This window comes from Juglans regia, chromosome 11, assembly GCF_001411555.2.
Source record: "Juglans regia cultivar Chandler chromosome 11, Walnut 2.0, whole genome shotgun sequence".
Classification (NCBI taxonomy): domain Eukaryota; kingdom Viridiplantae; phylum Streptophyta; class Magnoliopsida; order Fagales; family Juglandaceae; genus Juglans; species Juglans regia.
In genome coordinates this window covers 31,651,949-31,668,251 of record NC_049911.1, presented here as the reverse complement: position 1 = coordinate 31,668,251, position 16,303 = coordinate 31,651,949, and the positions used below count along the sequence as shown (strand labels likewise).

Below are 16,303 nucleotides of genomic sequence, written 5' to 3'. Positions count from 1 at the left end.
CCTTATATTTCAAGTTCTTCTTACCCCAAGTTGAACTTGTGCCCATGGCCAGAAAACAAACCCATTTTCCCTATAAACACATTTTAAGATCTTTGGCATATAGTCCAACGCATTTCTAGAAGAAAATCATCCTATTTCCTACGTTTCTTGGAAAAGCAGAAATCATCCTGGTCATATTTTCTGGGTCAAATTTTCTGGGATATATAAGCCGGTGTAGGTAACACATAGTAAAGTGCTAACATGAAGGAAGCGAATTTTTAAAATTTAAATCTTAAGAATCAAATCTTACTATTTAAATAATGTGCTCTACACACCAGCTTGAAAATCTAATAACTCTCGCCTTTTTAGGCTATAAAGATTATATACGATCTTGAAGATTTACTATTTTTTAATAAGGTCGCAGAGTCTTTCAGTCGAAGTAAAAAAGGCAAATTGAAAATAGGGAAAAGGGTCCTGTACGTAGATGAATTGGTGAGGTCAAGTTAAGAACAAAAAAGTATCCAAGAACTTTTCCTAAGATCGGTCCACAATACAACTCACCATACAGTTGTTGGCAATCTATTTTTATCTTGTGCGGGTGTAAAGATGGTGGGTCCTCGAAATAAAGGAACCCCATAAATCTTTTGTCAGTATTCTAATAACAATCATTTTGACACAACGGGAAAATTGAAAATGAATTCCCAGCTAAGCGATCGCCAGCAAGAAACAAAAGAGCACCATACCAGAGTTGCAAAATCAGGCTCTTGGATAGGACCTCCATGCGTAAACTGACAAATCAAACGGTCTCCAACATTACCTGCAAAATAACTATCAATGTAATTCAGCATTAACATCCTTATCAAAATATCATCTACTAAAAGAAACTCCAGACATACAAACTCGCAAGCCCTGAAGAAAATGTTATATATATATATATATATATATATTATGTCATCGAAACTTTCGTTGTCAACATTTTTGATTGTAGCATTTGCATTGATCCAGTTAGTATGTAAAAAGCAATTAGAATGCAGCAGTACTAGTACACACGTATCTTAAGAAAATAAAAGACCTTTAAGAGGATAAACCTATCCTTTGATACACAGAGCAAATGCATCCATAAAATTAGATGTAACATTTACCTCATCGCTAGTTCATGATAGGAAGGTGGCTATGCGAGAAGCAAATTACTGGGGTCAGAGAAAATGTTGAAAACTACAGTACATTGAATTGCCCAGAGAATTTAGCATTGCAGGCTGCACACATAAAACCCACCGAACCTGATTGCATCCTAGAGTTGACAGATTCAAGATAAAACTCTTCCGCACACCAGACACACATAGTCCTGACCGGATGCCCATTCACTATCTTTGGCAATGAAGGCAAAGCTTCCTTTTTAAGCCAATAAGAGGAATTAAACCCTTGATCCATCTCTGCATCATATGACAAAACCCTCGCTTCCTCTGGATGAGAGCTTGCCTGTAATGTCAGGTAGTTGATAGGCATGCATGTTTCAGTATTTAGAAAAGTATGGCAAAAGTTTATAAATGAACAATAAAATATTTACCACCAAAGAAGAGAACGCAAAGAATTAATTCTATGGATCAGGGATTTCATGAAAAGATAAAAAACAATATATCCAAAAACATAGAAATTTTGTGCTATGCAACAAGAAAAATTTAAAACAGACCATCATATAATCGTATTCATGCCGTAGGACATCACCAAAATTTAGAAGGTTAAAATCATGCTTCTGGTCCTCAATGGTTCTGACACATTTAATTGCCTACCTATAATTCGAGCCCTGTCAATTGAGTAATTTAATTTCTTAAAATCATTCAATTTATCTGTGACCAGACAGACATGGAATCAACAAACAGAAACTGCTCACATGGTGATAAACATGATGATGCGGAATAGAACATGACAATGATGTGGCATCTACTCCCAGTGTCAACTGTAACGTGGCAAATGCCACATACATTTGCATCACCGAATTGCTTACTCGGGAACTGGCCATGAGATTGCTCGCATGTCAAATGGCCAGATTTTTCAGGACCAGAGAGCAATCTTGAATTCCATTCTCAGCAACACCACATTACTCCCACTCTTATTTCCACCTTTGATACTAATGTCTCCTCTCAATTCACATTTTCTTAGCACAAAGACAAGGATTTACTAAAACATCAAAATCGAGAATCAAAGAAATTATACAATTGTAGTACTTTAAGAAAATATAACAATTGGCATGCTTGACTGCAAGAAACACGAGCTAAAATCAGTAAAACCTGATGATATAGGGAAAATTGAGAATGGGAAATCCCTGTGTCCCGATTCTCTCTCAAAAGAAGGGAGTTGATTCGGGTTTGTGTGTCATATTGGTAGCATTAGACATGGTCGGTTATTCTGTGATGGTGGTGGTAGTTGGTGAATCTAAAGGGTACATCTCAGTCGTTTCATTTTAATATATGTATATATATATATTTAAACTGATAGCAAATGAGTAATACTATGGCATGTTCATAATAATCTGGGACAAAGAATAGCTAAAAAGACCTCACTGAAGCATTAAGTAGTTTACTCTTACGTACATCCAAACAGTTCCATATTCATCCACAACAACCAACTCTTGCTGCTAAAGTAGTTACTTTTTCATACCTTGCTTGACATTAAATTTGGAAAACATCCTGACGATTGCACAAGTGGAGATGAAATATTGGCTAAACCATTCTGCCCGACATTTTGCTCTGCGGTTCTCCACAAAAGTTCTGCCATGATATCCTCATTTGATTGCGACTGATTTCCAAGATCAATCATTGACCCACCATCCCTAAGATTTTCAGAACATCTTTCATGCTCCCCCACTGTGCTACTACAAACACTAGTCACCTTATTATCAGAGGAAAATGTTTGTTTGTCCCCAGAAAGAACAAGGGAAGATCCTTCAGAACTTTGTCCCCACATAGTGCTTCTCACATCTGTATCCGTTCCTGCCCGGGTGCCAAAAGCAAGGAATGCCTTAGTGTTCCAAGAGCTCTTAACCTTCTTATGCTCGGCCTCCTCTATTGAGCTACATGAAACCTTATTCACATTATTTATTTTATCATGGTTCTGTTCATAGCCAAACTGGCTATGTAAGCCACTTTCAGACAAACCCATGTCCTGTTTGAGCTCCTCCATTGTGCTACTGCAGATATTATTTTTAAAAACACATCTATGCTCATCTGCAGATGAAACAAGTAAAGAGCCTTTAAAACATCTTTCCTGCCCACTGCAAGCGGTAGTATCTACATCAACTTCAGTTTCATTACAGTCAAAAGCAAATTTTAACTCACCAATCTTACAGTTTCTGACTTCATCAGGCTTAAGCTCCTCCACTGCACCAGTAGGAACCTCAGTCATCCTATTGTTAAAATGAGATCCATGCTCATTAAGAGATGGGGCAAATTCATGGTGATGAAACGATTTTCCCTGAAAGGGTGCCTCTGCCTCCACTGTGCAGCAGGAACTCTTATTTGCATTATTTTCAACAATATATTGGTGATTCCAAGATGAAGTAACTAAACAGCTTCCTGAACTCCCTTCTTGCTTAGTGCTGGTCACAGCCTTGTCATTTTGTGAAGCATGATTGCTCCCAAAACCAACTGTAATTATAGTATTCCCAGAGATATCAACAGTAGCACAAACATCCTCGAGTCCAACGTCATGATTGCCAAAACTAGACACTAACTCACTATTCTCAGATTTATAACCATCATCAACTTTCATATCTTCCACTGTGCTTGCAAAACATTTAAACTCGATATCTTCACCACTACATGTTTTATTCTTATGATTCAAACCACTTTCAGAGCCTATCTCCAGCTTTTGCTCCTCCACTGATGGGAAAGATACCTTAATAACATTGTTTTCAACAACAAAAGTTCTCTCATTTACGGGAGAAGCAAGCGACCAGCTTTCAGAACCTTTATTGTCTGCAACACAGTTATTAATTCCACAGGGAATGCAATTGAAGACATTTGTTTTATCAGAAGATACACAAACACTTTTATTCTCCTTAGTAGAAACTGTTTCATTTTCCAAACCAGCATTACATCTATTAGCAACAATGGTAACCACATCTACCTTTCCCAATTTATCATTATTTATACTGAAAACTTTATCCGGCTTTTCACTATGTTCCTCGATTAATGCTTGGTCATCTCTGTCACTGCAAGCCTCAATGGCAATATCTGCTTTTACAGCCTTACAACCAAAACCGGATTTGATAATGAAAGTTTCTGCCCAGTCAATTTCCCTCGATTCATGCACCATTGCGGTTGATGGCAGAACTCCAGTTGGAGTAGGATCAGTGCTCTTCTGCATGATAATTCCTGAACCCTCGACACTCTTCTCATAGTTCCCCATATGGATGCCAATATGGCCATTGTAAAGATGCCTCTCACCAAATATTTTATGACAGAACTGGCATTCATATTTTTCACCTATAATTATTAAATTATCACTTATAGATGTACTGGATTTACACCTATTTGCAGTATCGCTGTGAGATGATACCAGATGGTGCACCAAATCATTTTTCTCATCAAATGTCATGGTGCATTTGTGGCATTTGAAAAGTTCCCCTGTTTGAATCCTTGGCTCCCCCATCTTTATGGTGTCATGCTCCTCATTATCAGTTAATATAGAAGTCATGGGTGGTGGTAAGCTAATGAGGTCATCAGCATTCTTTCCATCTTCAAGGTTAATATCAACATCCTGTTGCAAACCTAGTAAATAAAAATATAAATAAAATATAAAGTCGGTAAGATGATGATCCCAGACACTGACTTACGTCTGCATGATCAGCTTCCCTGGCCACCAGGTAATTGTCATCAGTATGATCAGATATCGGTTGACTTGCATCTTGGAGTCCAGAAGATGAGAGAAAGTATGAAGAGACTTCCTTGCACGACACAAACTGCCGTCCATTAGGGCTGGATGGTTCCGAATTAGGCAAAATTGTGTAAGAAGAACACAGCCATTAAAACTAAGAATGCAAGAATAAGCACCATAATCAAAGTATCACATAGAACAACAAAAAATTTAACATTTGAAGGCAAGATTGATGGTACAGCTTTTCAAATATCCGTTAACTTCATTATTTTATGTGCATCATAAGTTCTGGAACTAGAATGAAATTAATGTTGTACTTATACCATGGTGGAGCAAGAAAATATTTTCAATGGCCCAAGACTAATGAAGACCATGTGTACATGTAGGTGATTGAGTGGTGAAGTTTTGAATATATGAGGTGCTGAGTTGCGTTAATTACAAAGAATTGATCGTGCTGTAGTGGAAAAAAATCTGAAATTTCTATATTTTTTTAAAAACAGATTATATTAATCGAAGAAAAATTATATTCTCATGTCAGTGTGTAAAGCACACCTAGTAGAGTGTTCACATGGCATAATTTGATTTGAAAAATAAATTTTAAAATTTGAATCTTACAAATCAAATTTTACAATATAAGTGATGTGAATGGTGTATTCTACACACTAGCTTGAGAATAGTATAACTCTAATAAGAATAGGCATAGCTCAAGTACACAGATTATATTAATAACTAAAGATCTGAAATTTCTAATTAATAGAATTGTTAATGGATTAAATTTCTTTACAACTTGCATAAATCAAGAAAATGCTATTGCACTGTGTTCAAGCCTAATTCTACTGAGAAGCCCTTGGTTTTCAGTTTTTCCTAGGACACCCTAGGGTAATCGGAGAGAAAAAGGACAAAAACAAAAGAACAGATAGAATTCTTCTATCCCATTTTCCTGCGTTCACAAAATGAATTTTTTCCTATTCCAATTATGCCATCGTCCAAAGCCAATTATCCCACTGTCTAAATTTGAAACAGACCCTAAAGTCTATATAAAAAAGAATCCAATGTTCCTTGTATCTTTTTCTCTTGTATACATCCAGTGTACTTGACTACGCCTATTGGTATTAATAAGCTTTTTACTTATATAAAATAAAATAAAAAATAAAAATCAAATGTATTTAGGCAATTGTCAGGAGGTCCATTGAGTGTTGTTTTAAATTATATTACGTTGTTTTTGGATTTTCTATAAAATCCTGCAACCATTCTTCTATTTCAAAGAAACTAGCTAAATGTCATTCGGAGTTTCCCGTCCTTCATCACCTGCATAATAATAAGCTTTGCACGTTTTCGTGATAATAAGCTGTGCAAGTTTTTGTATATATGAAAAAATAATAAATGCAGGGATATTTCGTTAAAACCACATTTTGTTTGAAGGATTAGATTGGCCATGTGTAAAGTGTTCTTCGCAATGTTTGGTTTCACGTTCAATAATAATATAAATGAATTGAAGGGAAAGAAGAATATATGCCGAGTCAGTAAAATGCATTACAACTGATAAATAGTAACAGTCCAATATAAGGACGCGAAAAATAAAAGAACCTTAATTCTAACAAGTAAAATGGATGAAGTATGAATACCGATCAAAAAAAAAAAAAAGGATGAAGTATGAATATCACAAAATGTAGCACAAGAATCCCATAAAGGTGTATAGATGCAATCATAAACATCGAATCCATATTAGTTAAATTCAAATTACCTTGTCACCATACTTAAATAAATATTCTTATCCTGAAAAATATTTAATACATCCACAGTACTAAACTAAAATGAAAAGCAAGGAGATTATGAAAACCTTATGTATCGGCGGCAATGCAACCATACACGGCTGGCCCTCTTTTTGATAGAAAGCATGAGCCTCCATCCCTTGGGCAACGCGTGGCCGAAATCGCCAGCCAGCACAATCCTCTTTTTCCTGCTCTTTTTCCACCACTCACCACTCAACCCACTCAAAAACCCTAACAACTCCGCCTCGGTCTGCAAACCCTCCGTCCTCCTCTTCAGCTCCTCGCCATACGGATCCTCCACATTACCTAACCCAGCCACGTCCGTCACATCCACTTTTTTGCTCGCCATCACCATCTTGTCCTCCTTCTCTTCGACATTCTCACGCAGCAGAGCCATATTTCTCTCAGACTGATCGCTCTCGATCTTTGGATTCAAGTTCTTACGCGGTCGCCCTCGCTTTCGCTTATTTTCCCCCTCAGTGGCAGCCGCATCGACGGGAAAATTCGGCTCCGCTTTGCGTTCCAGTGCCACCTTTCGCTCAATCATCCGATTCTCATCCTTCCGCGGCCGCCCCCGCTTCCGCTTCTCCAGTCCACTGTCACCAGAAAGAACCTGAACCGGGACATTTTGCAAGCCCGCACACGATAAATCAGGCAATAACTCTTCAAATTCTACATGGACAGAAACAAGGTTGTCCGCATCGGCGGTGGAGGGAGTTTCTGCGGCGAACAGTTGTTTAAGAATGGAAATGATTTGGGAGTTTTCTTCGTCAAGGGGTTCGGGGATTTGGCGGGGAATGGAAAAGGAGGATGAGGAGGAACGGGTCGGGGCAGAGGTAGAGGAGGAATGGGGCTTACGAGGGGCAAGGCGGAGACGAGAGTAAGTCTGCTTGCGGCTACCAGCGGATTCGTTGAAGACGGAGCGGTCAATTTTGGGGATCAAAACGTCGTCGTTGTCGTTGGAGAAGGAGGTGTAAGAGGAGGATGAGGAGCAGAGGGAGAGGGAGTAGAGCTCCGGTTGGGAGAGGAGACGGAGGTCGACGAGACGGAGGGCTTCGAGGCGGAGATTTTCCACAACGGAAGCGGAAGCCATGACATTGGTTGCGCGCAACTGTTTCTGGACTAGTGATGGAAATAGAGCCAGGCAGGGGGCGAATTCAGTTGAGGGAACGAGATGCGAAGGCGTGATTCAGTGACCCGATGAGGTATGTGTTCATTCATGAGATTTAGGCGGCACAGCGGCACGTGGACATGGAGTTTGGACTTCAATTTATTTTATGCGGGTTATAATATAGGCCACCATGTTCGCACAGTCTGATTCGGATTCTCAGCCCACTGGCCCTGGGCTCGAATGTAATGTTTTCAGTTATAGCCCGATTGCTAGCTCTCAACCCAGCCCATACACGAACAAAATTACTTTGTCCTTTTCTTTTTAAATCAAATTGCAACTTATTTTCTACTTTATAATACTTCCGTTGTTATGGTTATGTTCAACCGAATTAAAATATGGTGCAATGGATAAATTTATTTACGGTACTTCATATCTGACCATAGAAGGACCCAATTTCATTTTTTTTTTTAAATCAATAGTATCCTCCATATTCATAACTATTTCAATCAGTTTTCAGTATTTAATATGTTATTAGAACAGAGACCATAATTCGATCACATTATAATTAAATATTTTATGAATTGACCCACCAATTCAGAATTGAGTCCAATTCATTTTTTTTTAAATGGAGTATGTGATGACTACATATTTTAGGACTGTAAATATCATTTAATTACAATGATTAATCAACATTTTCTATCGAATTAATTTACTGATACAATTGATGATTTAACTTTTAAAGTCATGAAAAGTCAATTATTCAAACCAAGCTTATAAGGTTTATGCTTAGTTGTGGTTTGTATAGTGAGATAAGATGAAATAATTTTAGATAAAAGTTAAAAGTTGAATAAAATATTGTTAGAATATTATTTTTTAATATTATTATTATTTTGAGATTTAAAAAAGTTGAATTGTTTATTATATTTTATGTAAGAATTTACAAAAATTATAATGATAAGATGAGATAAAATTCTTTCATTATCTAAATAGGATAGACATTATAAAATTAGTCTTGATTCTTAAGATAAGTTTTTTTTTTTTTTCCTAAGCAAAATGGAAAGGCGAGGGTAATCAACGTAGAAACCTTTTTTTGACGTGATTATAGGAGCTCCTCTCCTCTGCAAAATATTTGATTTGAGCCATAATTACTGTCTTAGAAACAAGTCCGTCACTACAACACCTCTAAAGTATCCAAATGGTCCAAAATTCATCTCATGGTCTAAAGGTCAAGATTTACTACAGCAAATAACTTTTAACTTATATCCTGATTCGAAGAACTCTGACTTCAAAATCATGAAATATCAACACAAAAAACATATGGTGGAGCATTAAGGCGACGAAAGCTACATTCCCTATCACTGGTTCTCTAACCATAACTCACACATCCAAGATCTTTATGACGTCATTATCGATCTACAACTTCATGGCTTAAAATTTAGGTACGTAGACACCCTTAATTTCTGTAGCATGTCGCCGGGCCTGTGACAATTAAGGGTGTACGAATCTTTGGGCCTTGATACGGTAGTTGAGTGACCACTTCTCGGGTTGTTGCACTTAGCTCCAATCATATTGGATTTATGTAAAAAGAAATATATGAATTACAAAAGAATTACCTAAAATTAAATTTATAAAATGAAATCACATGGGTACCGGCTTCCTACTCCTTCCCTCTCACATTCTCTCATTTCTCCTCCTCATTATCTCTCTCATTCTCTCATTTTTTAGTTTATTTTTCTTCCTTCAAGGTTAAAAAAGTAAAGTCTACAATTTTTTAACAATTATTGAGAGACACATGCAGTACAAAAAGACTTATAGGCCGCAAATCGTTTTGAGCATAGTGGCAATTTTGTTGAAATCATTGCACGTTGTCCTCAAGCGCCGCTCACAACTGCGCGCGATCCTCGCGCTCCACATGTGCCGGATCACCGAAATCACCACCACCATATTTGAAAGATCTGACTTTTGTGATTGAAAAAAGACAAACTTATTGCCTTCACGCACCATCAAAATCTACCAGAGTTAGTCCAAACTGTAATCCATCATTTTTCTTTCTTGTTTTCCTTATTTTATAGTAAAAATAAAAAATGAATTCGTCTATTAGACGGTTTATATGTAGAGATTGAGTCATCCATTTCCATGAAGAGTGAGATCGAGTATCTGTTTAGAAAAAATATTGTATCTTTGACGTTTGTCTGTAGAGAGTATCAGCAGTAATGAAATCCAGACCAATTCAATAGTGTACTTGTAGAGCTCCAAATAGTTGATATGGAGATATCTTCGCATGTATCTAGTCATAGATATAAGTTTTACTTAATGAATGAACGAATGATATGACATTTTTCTTAAAAAAAAATCATAAAATGACATATTTTGATGTGTTATATCAAATTATAAAATTATTTTTATTATAATATAGATCTAATAAATGATATAAAGTTAATCAATTTTTTATTTTACTTTTATATAATTTGTATTAATCTGCAGCACTTATATGGTGTAAAAACACGCATGGATGGAAAAAAATAACTGTCCCAAACTATGTGGTACAAAATAAAAAAGCACGGGGTGGAATTGTTTCCCCCGACTTTAGCAGGTGAGTTGAAAAGGAAGTGGAAGCAATGCAGATGTTGGTAGAAAACGAGCATTTGATGGGATAGAAAGTGTGGATCACTACAAACAAATAATTAAGTTTTTCTACTTTTTATCTTTTTTGCTCCACTCTCCTGACAAGGCGTGACTGGGACACCCAATAAATGAGTGATATTGTTTTACGAGCAATCTATGGCCTCGTTTGTTTTTAGAGATAAGTTGAGATGAGTTGAGATTAAAGTTAAAAAGTTGAATAAAATATTATTAAAATATATTTTTTAATATTATTGTTATTTTAAGATTTAAAAAAGTTGAATTGTTTATTTTATTTTATGTTGAGATTTGAGAAAGTTGTAATGATAATGTGAGATGAGATGAGATGTTTTTGAAAAACAATCGAAGCATAAAGTTACCCCATACAAAGGAAGTTGGAACCACTTGGACAAGGGAGACGAGGAAATATATATTGAGTTATTTTATCGTCGTATAATATTAAAAAATATATGTAAAACAGCCCCAACTGTGTTAGCAAGAGTATTGATACACACTATATATTTTCATAACACATCTCATAACAATATTATAAGATAAGAATATTTTTATAAAATAATATTATTTTTATAAAATTATTACTCATTTAATATATTATTGTGAAATATATTATGAAAAATATTGTATATAAATTATTTTCCTATTAACAAAGCCAAATGCCATTCTCCACACTTGTTTAAATTAAAAAGGTATAATCAAATGCAAGCTGAACATGGCACAGTATAAACCAGATAAGCTCAAATAAATAGAGTACCTTGTCACTCATTCATAATCATATACCAAACGTATTACTAATATCGACGTTTGCCATATCAATTAACACTGGGGCAGGTTTGAATTTATAAATAAGATGATATGAGATGATTTTAGATGAAATATAAAAGTTAAAAAAAATATTGTTAAAATATTATTATTATTTCAAGATTTGAAAAAGTTGAATTATTTATTATATTTTGTGTGACAATTTAAAAAAATGATAATGATAAGATGAGATGAAACAATTTATGAATCTAAACGAAAACTAAAAAAAAAATTCGTATTTTTAAATTTTTTAGAAAAATTATAATATTTTCACGGTAATTATGTGTACTTGTCCACTGGCCTATAAAATAGCCCGACTGTTTTCGCTAATCAAACTTGTTTTGCATTCAAAGAAATGTATAAGGAAATCTCAAAAATTCATTTTGGATAATGAAACACTTTTGATTTATCTCATTTTATCACATTATATTATTATAATTTTGACAAATTTACATATAAAATATAATAAATTTTTTAAATTTTTTAAAATTTAAAATAATAATAATATTAAAAAATAATATTTAATTTAATTTTTATCTCAATTCATATTATTTCAATTCACTATCGGTTGAAACCCAAGCAAAGTCGTTTTTATAGGTTCAAACCAAATTAACCAATGAAGGGGGGGCGTTTATAATTTTATATTCTCGGAGTTGGAAGGCTTCGAGGAAGGTAGCAGTGTAGAAATAGAAATACGGAAAAGGGGTTTTGAAGTGATTGAAGAGGCAAGGGGTGACTTCATTGAGCGAGGGAAATAAAAAATAAAAAAAGGAGTCAACTTGCAGTGATTGTGCGTGAGACAGAACATGCACGCATTATTAGTCTCACTTTATGGTAGAGCATATGCATGTGAAAAGAACGCAAAGCCAACAAATTAACGCAGCCTGCTTGGTGCACGTCATTTCCAATTTCAATTTGGCTGGTGCTCATTTTAGGACAGGGCGCGACCCCAGTCCTGGTGAGTGGAGATTTATTTACGACAAATAATTACAAACATCCTTTTCAAAATAAGTAGTGTTACCTGTATTTCTATTTTTATTTATAATATTTATTTTATTAGTTTTTTTTTTTAATTTTTGAATTTCATATTTTATGAATTTATGCGTATTAATAACTAACATATGAAGAATTAAAATTTTCTTAAATATATTTAATATTTTCCATTCAAAATATCTTTTATTGAATTAAAATATATAATAAAACGTATCTACTCTCGCAATTTTAAGCTGATTTAATTTAATATAAATAATAAACAATATCTACACTCGCTATTCGGGATATAAAGTGTATATTCTTTTGATAGTTGATCTGTTTTTCTATAGGTACGACGTCAACATGAGTGGCACGTGGGTGGACTTGGGGTTGTACACTGATGGGTTTGGTGTCGATTTTACGGCAAAAATCAAGACACCACCGACGTCTGTCATGAGTTTATTGAACTGGTTAAAACTGTGAGTTTGGAGAGAAAAAATCGATTATATCGATCTCGACATGCGTCGGTGCGGTTTTCGATCTACCGTCGGCATCTTCTGTAAAGGAGGAGGAATTGAGGAAGAATGAAGAAGTGTCGCGCTGTCATCTGCCATGGAAGAAGAATAAAGTAAAAGGAAGAATAAGAGGGGTGGGGGGTTATTAATTCATTTTGAAACGGCGTCGTTCTATTATATATTTTTTTAACTTTTAGACCTTAAACAACATTGTTTTATATACATATATTAAAAATATATATATACAAGATCGATTGGTTCGGCAGTTTCTCAAGGGTTCAAAACGGCGCCAAACCGTCGATATCGGTTTTCCCTCAATTCCTCTCGCCCGACGATCACTTCTTTGTCGGTTCTGGCGGTCAGTCTGATCGGTTCACGGTCAATTCCGGTAGCTCCTGTACACCCGTACGCGGAGGTATGCATCCTGGTCTCTAGGTGGTTAGCGTGAAAAATAAAATAATGTAGTGGTATACGCATTTGATTCCAATGAGTTCAACTGAGCAAGCAAAAATATATTGGATTGGGACTTCTAATAGAGTTTTTATGAGTGCACCCTAAATATATTATTACTGAACTAAAATGCTAACATGTTAATAGAAATCATTGAAATTAATGTGTATTCTTGAATTGAGTTTCTATTTACTTTGGGATATTCCTAAGTAGATTTTTATGTTTAATTTCATAATCTATAAAAGAATAAGTCCAAACCCATTCAAATTCAAAGGACTTTCAAGTGGGCAAGACGTTGGAACAATATAAGAACTTTCAACAAGTGTAGGACTCTTCAAATAAGGATGATGATGGAGTTTGAGAATAATTTGAATCAAAGTCTAAAATGCGCTAGGAGACAGAATTGACACACTTTATTATTTTAATCATAACGTTTCGCTCAGATATCAGATTGATGCAATTTTTGATGTGTTGGAAAGCTATCTTAAAGAGATACAAAGTTGTCTCTAATAAGAATTTTCAAATTCAAACTCCTGAAGCTCGTATGTGACTGCCAAGTTGAGTCCTAAAATTTAGGTGATTTTGTGTGTGGGAATATAAAGACATTAGAGTTTATTTTCTACAATATTTAAGCACATCATTAGCACAAAATTAGAGATTGGAGAATAGGGAAAACGGCTCAGTTTGAAGGAGGAAGATCTAAAATTAATTTTCATGGCCACCGTTTTCTTTATTTTTCTCTTGAGATTTTTGTTATCCATTATATTTATGGATAATTGAATTCTCAAATAGGGTTAGGGATGAACTTACACATTAGATTGTATTTTTAATTTATTATTGATTTATGTATTTGATTTTCAATTACTAAAACTATTTTGTTTTATCATTCTCAATTCATCGTTAATGTTTTCTTCTCCAAATAATTATAGAATTTATTATGTTTATGGATTCAGTCATGCTTTTTTTATTGAATGGATTGACTTTTTTATTATGTTTGGATAAATTATTTTTCTATATTAATTTAATTATTTGATGCAATATCGCTTCTTGAGTATATTGTTGTTGTTGGATTTTCTTAATAGTGATAATAATTTACGTATTTTAAAAGTGATAAATGATTTTTCAAATGGTTAGATTTGGTTTGATCTTGGTTTATAAATCTATACATTCCGATTGAGAATATTATAAATTTAGTTCCCAATTGAGTTATTCAATGAATTAAGAATAATTAAAATACCATATCTGTGCAAGGGATTCCCGACGCTTTACTGTTTGTCAAACTTGAGTACTTTTTCTGTTAGTCACTTTGTTTCATTTTAATTTGTATTTAAAAGTAATTTTTGTTTTCCCATTAATAATTTAATATACTTATTTAGTTTATTTGTTCTTTCTACAATTCTTTTAATTTGTCTCTATGTGGAATCGACATCTCAAAATTGTGCTACAACTACCGCATTATTCTTTGGACGTAATCAAGTTTCTAAATTCTTTATTATATATTATATGCAGCAGAACATCTGAAATTGGGCTTGTTTAGAAATATATCTCATTTTAAAATTTTCATTTCATTTCATCTCATCGCATTCCTAAACATAATTTAAATACAAAATTTTCAAACTAATCATTACAACTTTTTCAACTACTCAAATAAAACTAATATTATAAAACTATATTTTAATAATATTTTAACTTTATAATATTTTTTATTCAAAATTTTCTCTCTTATTTCTCAAAATTTTAAAAATATTTAATTTAAACTATCTCACTACTATTTACAAACTATCTTATTACTATTTATAAAATTCTTCTTTTATCTCACTCCCAAACTAAATAGAATGGGTATTAGTTTGATGAGTAATTCTATATATATCATATAATGCGCAAGCATCATATATTCGTTTTGAAAAAAAATAAGATCTATTATTAAAAAATTAATTAATTTTATATAAATTTTATATTTATTATTTTTTTAAAAATAATTATATAATATTTATCCATTCATTATTAGAATTATCATTTCTCTAATTTGATAATGGTTGGAGCAGCAAACTCAGATTCGGCAAGTATCTATTGCTCGGGCGGCTGACTCGTGTCCCCCGAATTGCGCAAAATGCCAAAATGGTCTATTACATGGCTCACATAACTCTACATCTCTACCAGGTACATATTATTCGTCGAAGGTCGGCACACCCACCTCAGATGCATTTTATACAGGTGATATAGTCGAGGTAAAAATTTAAATTTAAATAAAATATTATTAAATATTATATTTTAATATTATTATTATTTTAAAATTTAAAATATTTAAAATATTTATTATATTTTATATGATAATTTAAAAAATTATAATAATGAGATCAGATGATATGAAACACTTTTTATATTCAAATAGAACCTTAAATATGATGCTTAATGTTTATCTAATTTTAAGATTATAAAAAAATTATTTAGATCACGGAGGTATAACAAAGACTGATTGCATCTCATCTTCATACTACATAATAATCGGAAAATAAAAATAATATTTCATAAGATTAAGCATTTCAAGTTTAAATTTGTAGTATCTGAAAGATTTGGAAGAAAATTTAATAATAAAAGAATCATTAGATTACTAATATCTGATTATCGTTAAGCAAGTATTAATAAGAATCGATTATTTCAGCTTATCTTTGGTTACGTTAATGAATGTGATTGATGGAGAATTTGGTGCTTTTATATATAGATAGACCAATAGGCTTATCCATGACTTTTTATGTGTTGTTTCCTTTCATTGGAATGTAACAGTTCGTTTTCAAATGAGTAGTATTTTTATTTTAATTACTCAGAATTTAACAACAATAAAAAAATTTAAAAAATAATATATATATATATATATATATATATATAATCAGTTTCTCTTCGAAACAGCACGGCTGGTCTTATGGGTTTAACAACTCCCAATTAGAATGAGACAAGTAAAGGACTTCATAAAAGGCAAAGTAGACCATTTTTCATTTGATTACACCCATGAATAGCTATTCACTTGTGCATGCCTCACTGCCTCTAAAGAAACCAGACCTCATATCGCAAATATCAGCAAAACTAGACGACGCAGCCACCAAGCTCCATCGCCCCACCATGTTCTGCAGTTTTACTAGTTATTTTGGGAGTGTTTGGCTTTTGTCAAGCTACATCATGATACATAGACT

The 16,303-nt window shown here is 33.7% G+C and overlaps 1 protein-coding gene across 3 annotated transcripts; it reads right to left on the bottom strand.

Moving 5' to 3' along the window:
* Positions 1–439: 439 nt before the first annotated feature.
* Positions 440–7,861, bottom strand: LOC108984817. 3 transcript variants are annotated; one of them, XM_018956883.2, is made up of 6 exons: positions 6,695–7,861; positions 4,814–4,955; positions 3,315–4,737; positions 2,638–3,203; positions 1,122–1,458; positions 440–796 (listed from the first exon to the last, which is right to left on the bottom strand). In XM_018956883.2, exons 1-5 carry the CDS (start codon positions 7,717–7,719, stop codon positions 1,195–1,197), a joined length of 3,420 nt encoding a protein of 1,139 aa, XP_018812428.2. In that variant the 5' UTR covers positions 7,720–7,861; the 3' UTR covers positions 440–796; positions 1,122–1,194. The 3 variants fall into 3 exon arrangements, with proteins under 3 accessions (XP_018812428.2, XP_018812427.2, XP_018812426.2); XM_018956882.2 differs by having other exon boundaries at positions 440–807; positions 2,638–4,737; XM_018956881.2 differs by having other exon boundaries at positions 2,638–4,737.
* Between the last annotated feature and the right edge of the window lie 8,442 nt (positions 7,862–16,303).